This window comes from Sinocyclocheilus grahami, unplaced genomic scaffold, assembly GCF_001515645.1.
Source record: "Sinocyclocheilus grahami isolate Dianchi unplaced genomic scaffold, SAMN03320097.WGS_v1.1 scaffold463.1, whole genome shotgun sequence".
Lineage (NCBI taxonomy): Eukaryota > Metazoa > Chordata > Actinopteri > Cypriniformes > Cyprinidae > Sinocyclocheilus > Sinocyclocheilus grahami.
Genome location: NW_015505642.1, coordinates 196,321 through 202,744, shown reverse-complemented (window position 1 = coordinate 202,744; position 6,424 = coordinate 196,321). Strand labels below are relative to the sequence as shown.

Genomic DNA, 6,424 nt, shown 5'->3' with positions numbered 1-6,424 from the left:
TACTGTCCTGTCCTGAGTGCGTCCTCAACAGTCGGAGCGTGGCGCGTTTTCTTCTTCTTGCTTTACGGCAGATCGCAGACTTATAAGTGCATTACCGCCACCTATCTCTCAAATGGACCATTGACACTCTATCTACAATCTCAATTAGGAGTGTCAATGGTCCATTTGAGAGGTAAGTGGCGGTAATGCACTTATAAGTCTGCGATCTGCCGTAAAAGCAAGAAGAAGAAGACACGTCACGCACCGGCTGTTGAGAACGCGCTCGGGACAGTTCGGACATTGCAGTAAATCAGAGGTGAAAAACAATATAAATACTGTTCAGTTTCTTGCACAGACCGATCGTTTCGTGTCTTTATACATCAATGTATCGTCACGAGCCGCAGGGTTTAATTTGGTTTTGTTTGTGTATGTTTTTTTGACTCTCAAAGCCGTGATTCTCATCCACTTACATTATATGACTGACAGACTGCAACGGTTTGAGTTAAAAATCTGTTTGTGTTCTACTGAAGAAACAGTCACCTACACCTACAACATTTTCATTTTTGGGTGAACTATCCCTTTAAGGTCTAATGACAACAATCATGATAATTAGAGAACATACTGTATACAACTGCTCCTCTAAATACATCACTGATGATGATGATGATGACAATGTTGCTTAAAACTCACTCATGTTTGTTTTTGTATATTTGTGGTCTTTCCTTTGACTTCTATTATTTAAAAAAAAAAAATATATATATAGAGAGCTAATGATATTGTCTATCCTCTAAACATACCCTTAAACCTAAACCTTTTGCACTTTTAAATATTAAGACTGCTCTCACATTTCTCATATTCAGGAGGTTAAGACACCTCAACATGTGTGTGTGTGTACTCACACTAGCATAGTGCGCAGTTTGAGGAAGTCGTTGTGCTCGGGGTTTTCCACCTCCACCACCCCCCACGGGTACAGGCGTCCGCGGATCTTCTTCCCCTTCACCTCTATCAGCTGGTTGGAGCCGATCACGGCGAACGGGATGCTGGCCTGCACACAAACACGCTCGTTCAACTTCAGTCAAAGCCTTCAGGAGGTCAGGCAGTGCTACAGGACCGATAATGAACTGAAACACTTTGACCTCTGACCTTTAGGACACGTGTCTGTTCCTTGAATTCTTCGTCCTCATCCGAATCAGCGTCGGGAAGCTGGTAGATCCTGATCCCGTGTTCACTGATCTCATCCAAAACCTGACGAAAGAAAAAGATTTTTAAAAACCATAAACCTTAACGTTCAGAGTTGTGTGGTCCCAGTGTGTTTGAATCAGTAGAATTATGAACGCCAAAAATATGAATTATACTAAAATTTTAATTCATATAAAATTAATTATACATAATATTAACATTATATTAATTATACTTAAATTCATTAAAAGATTGTTTCAAATAAGTTTTTGGAGAATAAAATGTCAAAATTTGGTTGAAATAATGTTACATTGTCATTCAGCGTAACACAATATTTATTTAAAAATTCAAACAACATGCTTAATTTCTGACGTGTACGTATTAAAATATATAAAATAATAAGGGAGCATATTAAATTTGATTGTGTTTTAAAAGAGCAAAAAATTCTTACTGACAAATGGGCAAAACCAAGATAGTGGCAAATTTTAAAAATGTAAAATTACAACTAATTAGTATTTGGGGTGAAAGTAATTAGTCTTTTAATATGTCATAAATTGATTTTTGTTGTAAATATGCCTGACAAGATTGTTACACTGAATGACATTTTAGTGGGTCTCTTCTGTAAATCAGGGAAAAATGTATGATATTTATTTTTTGCTCAGAAAAACAAAAACAAAATTGCAATTAAATTAAACAGAATTTTTATTTTGTTTACATTTTTTGGAGGAAAAACAACAACAATTTAAAGCAGTATTACACTTATTGTTTTTATTCTAAAACCCTTTTTCGTCTTTGACCCGGATATATATATATAAAATGTAATTTCATTCAATCATTTATAAATACATAAATATATGGCTTGGCTTAAATGTTACAATCAATTATTCATATATGTGTGTGTGTGTGTGTGTGTGTGTGTCTATTAATTAAAAAATAAGTATGTAATAGGTTAATTAAGTTAATTATACAACACAAAATTCTAAATTAATATTGAAAGAATACAATATTAAAAACTTTAAATTATCATTAATTACATTAATAACAAATATTCTAATAATATACCTGTGCGTGTTGTGTTTATACTATAGGTTTATACACACACACACACACACACATTTTAGTCTGTAGTAACTTATGAAATTGCTCTAATTTTTAAAAACAAGGTAATTCTACATGACTTATGATGCCTGTACCATTCCACTTGAGTTTTGAAATTGCACTGAATGTTCTTCCAAAACATTAGAAACTAGTCCTAGTTTACGTTTTGAACTTCCCAAGCTCTCTCAGCACGCTGTCATTTGGAACGTTCTCAGAGAGCTCGGAGGAAACTCTTTGATGCTAAAAACAGGAATCGTATGAATCACGCAATGTAAACCAACTACTGGATCCACACTTAGCGAGTTTGGTGCCAGTCAGCGGCAGATAACGGATACGATCAGGCCTTAAACAGAGCTTGGGCAGAGAGCTGAAAACCTCACCCAACTTACCCCGTGACCTGAACACATCCTTCATGACTTCCACCAAACTCAACCTGTGCAGACCATGATGCAAAGCGGTGTGGGAGATATTTCCAGTTCAGTGTGTCAGAACAAACTGATAAAGTGAATATGAGGTTGAAAAGTAGCCTTGCTTATGCCAAAACTACATAAAAAATGCCGCATTTCCAAAGCACCTGTGGCGGATCAGACATTAGGATTTATTTTTCTAACTTCAAAGCTGTTTTTCTAAGAAGCACATTCACAATGCCATTACATAGTGACGCCCAGAATGCCACCAGCAACCTCTTCCTGTCATTCTCAGCGCTTTCATGTAATCTCAGTGGGGAAGCATTTCAATGGGAGAGGAGCTCCTGCTCCGCTGCGCTGTACAGAAACCCCCTCCTGTTATGACTAGTCCTGTTTTCATAGTGAGACCGGGCCGCACCGTGTGGGTGTTATTGTTTGTGTGGGTGTCACTGTTGCGTGTTCTGAGACCAAATAAACACGTGCAGTGATCTTGGCATGATCGTAAACGTGCTTCATCTGATCAAACTAAACTGAATAAATGAAGAAGGGAATAAGTGTGCAAGATTTATAAGGGTCCATCTTTCCCATGTGGACAGATGCAGATACTGCTGAAATTTTGTATGACTTGACCTCCAAATGGGAAAACAAACACATTGCTTCACAATGAACAAAGAAAAATGGCAATTCTTTTATGCACAGGAATGGGAAAGGGAGTTAAGATATGACTGCACATAAAAATTGAAAAAAGAAAAGCAGATTAGGAATGTGCAATATGTCAGTGGATTCGCAACAGTCGCAACACAACAGCCGAATTGCATGCGAACATCAGCGTAGTTAACGTTAACTAAAACGATTTAAAAAACACTTCTGTGAACGTAAAAAAAGCTGCAATACAATTTAAATATAAATATTAACTGAAAAACCTAAACTAAATAAAAATGCCTTGGCAGCCAACTGAAATATGTTTAAGTTGTAGTTTATAGTATTTTAAGTACTAAAATGACTAACTAAAATAAAAATAAAACTGTCAAACACATCAAATTAGTGGATTAGTAATGAAAATATAAAAGTAAAAGCTAACTCAATAAATAGCTAATACAAAAAAATAGTATTTAAATGATAGTAAAATAACACTGGTTGAACACTGACCATCATCATAATACAAAAAGCAATAGTCAGTAGATTGTTGCAACATAGCATTCAAAATTGTTGTTAATGGTAACTAAAACTATCTTTGTTTAGTTTACTGAAATAAAGCTGCAATACAATTTTAATATAAATATTACATATCTTGTCGTGGCAACGAAATGAAATAAGTTTTAAAGTATTTCGTTTTAAGCATCAAGTTGTATTAAGAATTTTTAGTACTGAAAAAAAAAACTATTTAAAAATAAATAATAAATAAATAAAATAATGATGACAAAGACACATAAAATTACTAAATATGAAACTAAAATTACAGAAAGATCATTCATATATATATATATATATATATATATATATATTGACCAACATCAAAATGCAAAAAGCAATACTGTTCTTGAAAAAAGGGATGAATTTATAGATACAACCTCTTTTTTTACCGTTAATATTAGCATGCAAAAGCATCAAGAACCTTTCACACAGTAGCACGCTGATAATAGTTATTTCACAGTGTACGGAAACAAGGATTTTCCACGGTTTATTGCCAGCACTGAGAATCTTGATGTGACTTATCGCTTCAGGCCTCAACACAGTCATTAGCTCTGCCTGTCTTTCTCTGAGGCTGAATGTGTTTGGATTGGCATCGTGTTCACGTGGTTGGCAGAGGCACCTGGAGTCGGGAACAATGGCACAGGAGTTTCTCCATGGCTCCGAACTGAAAAGGGAAGTGGGTTTCACCTAGTATGCTTGTAGTTTGTTTGTCATAGGATGCATTATGAGTCGTGACCATGTGTTTGCAGAGCAAGATTATATGCAGGGACGAGTAGGCGAAGCTCGTGTGGGCTGGACGTTGGAGTCTTTTCAGCCAAGTCCTCAATCAAGCTGCATTTATACTGTCAACCAAAACTGGTTGCATGCATGGAAAAAGAAAGATTTATTTTCTAAATTTATTTTGGAAAAATAAATACTTTTATTTAGCAGGGATGCATTAAACTGATCAAAAGTGAGAGTAAAGACATTTATAATGTTACAAAAGGTTTCGATTTCAAATAAATGCTGTTCTTTTGAACTCTCTATTCATCAAATAATTGTAAAAATTGTAAAACGTATCACCATTTCCACAAAAATATGAAGCAGCACAACTGTTTTTAACATTGATAATAATAATATATGTTTCTTGAGCAGCAAATCAGCATATTAGAATGATTTCTGAAGGATCATGTGACACTGAAGACTGGAGTAATGATGCTGAAAATTCAGCTTTGATCACAGGAATAAATCGCATTTTATAGAATTTTTTTAATTATTATTTTTAATTGTAATAATATTTCACAATATTACGGGTTTACTGCATCTCTAATTAAATGAATGCAGCCTTGGTGAGCAGAAGAGACGTATTTCAAAAACATTTTTAAAAAATCTTAACGACCCCAGATTTTTAATTATCAAATTTTTACACATCCAATTCGGGCCACTTTTAAATGTGACTCTAAATCCAACAGCGCTGTATTGCCACAACATCAATTTGTAGGCCAATCCAGAAAACTAATCTGCCATGGTTCCCTTTCAAATAGGTTTCCAAATAGAAATATCAAATAGGTTTTAGGATAGTGCTGTTGATTAATAAGGACTAAACCAGTTAGTCAAGCATAAACTCACATCTTTATGGTAATTTTAGTCTTTATGCAACAGTCTGTAAGCAAGTTTTTAAAGCACAAAATAGTTCAAATTTCCCATTTGACAGACAAAAAACACAGCATGGATCCATAAACGCACAACTCGCTTGATAGTACCAAGTGACGCAGAGCAAAACTGAAATGTAAATGCAAACAGGCGGGACAAAAAATGTGAATGTGTTAAAATACTGAATCTGTAAATACCAGCACCTAAACACAGTTCCTAAACACTCTGAGAACCCTTTGGAGAGCCAGACAATGCTTTAAATATAAAGGAAAATAGTGCACTAGGTCAGAAACAAAATGAACCTGATTATGGTTTTTAAGTAAAAATTCTAAATGGCTAAATTACAGCCTGTGCTTCAGTTGCATACTGTAACATCTGCACGACTAAAGAGGCTTGTAAACATTTGGTCACTTGCACAAAAATAGGAGCCACAAACAGGACAGGCATTATATTAAGTACATAACACATCAAAATAAGTTAAATATAGTTTTCCTGTCTATAGACCAATTATTATGAGCTTATACTTCAGGGAGCAAAACAGTAATTTCACAATGTCAAGTTTCAGCATGAATAAGCACCTTTAACCCAACCACTCCCTACAGACTTTACACAGTTTAAACCCATCACTGAGTATTTCAACACAATAACACTTAGTTTTTAGGGGAGATGTTGTTTGAGGCTCATGGAACCAACAAAATTACAGCGCAGTATGAACAATTATTAAATACTGTAAAAGTCACTATTCAGCAGTAAAGTGTGTCGAAGCGAAAAGCTGTGAAGATCTTAACTATGATCCCTCATCTCTGGATAAAACCGCTGGCTACCTGCGGCTCATGAAGCCCTTTCATTCGCACAAAAACACACAGGGGTGTTATAGAATTCTGAAAGAAACTCAACAGGACTGACCAATTACTCGGACCTGTGTGTGTGTGTGT

General features: G+C 35.1%; 1 protein-coding gene across 1 annotated transcript in view; it reads right to left on the bottom strand.

The window, feature by feature from the left end:
• Positions 1 to 874: 874 nt before the first annotated feature.
• Positions 875 to 6,424, bottom strand: part of LOC107553021 (septin-2-like) — a 15,824-nt gene continuing 10,274 nt past the window's right edge. Inside the window, exons 4-5 of the mRNA XM_016235098.1 lie at positions 1,123 to 1,224; positions 875 to 1,024 (exon numbers count right to left, since the gene is read on the bottom strand). Coding sequence (XP_016090584.1) covers positions 875 to 1,024; positions 1,123 to 1,224 — 252 coding nt within the window. The remainder of the gene's footprint in view (positions 1,025 to 1,122; positions 1,225 to 6,424) is intronic.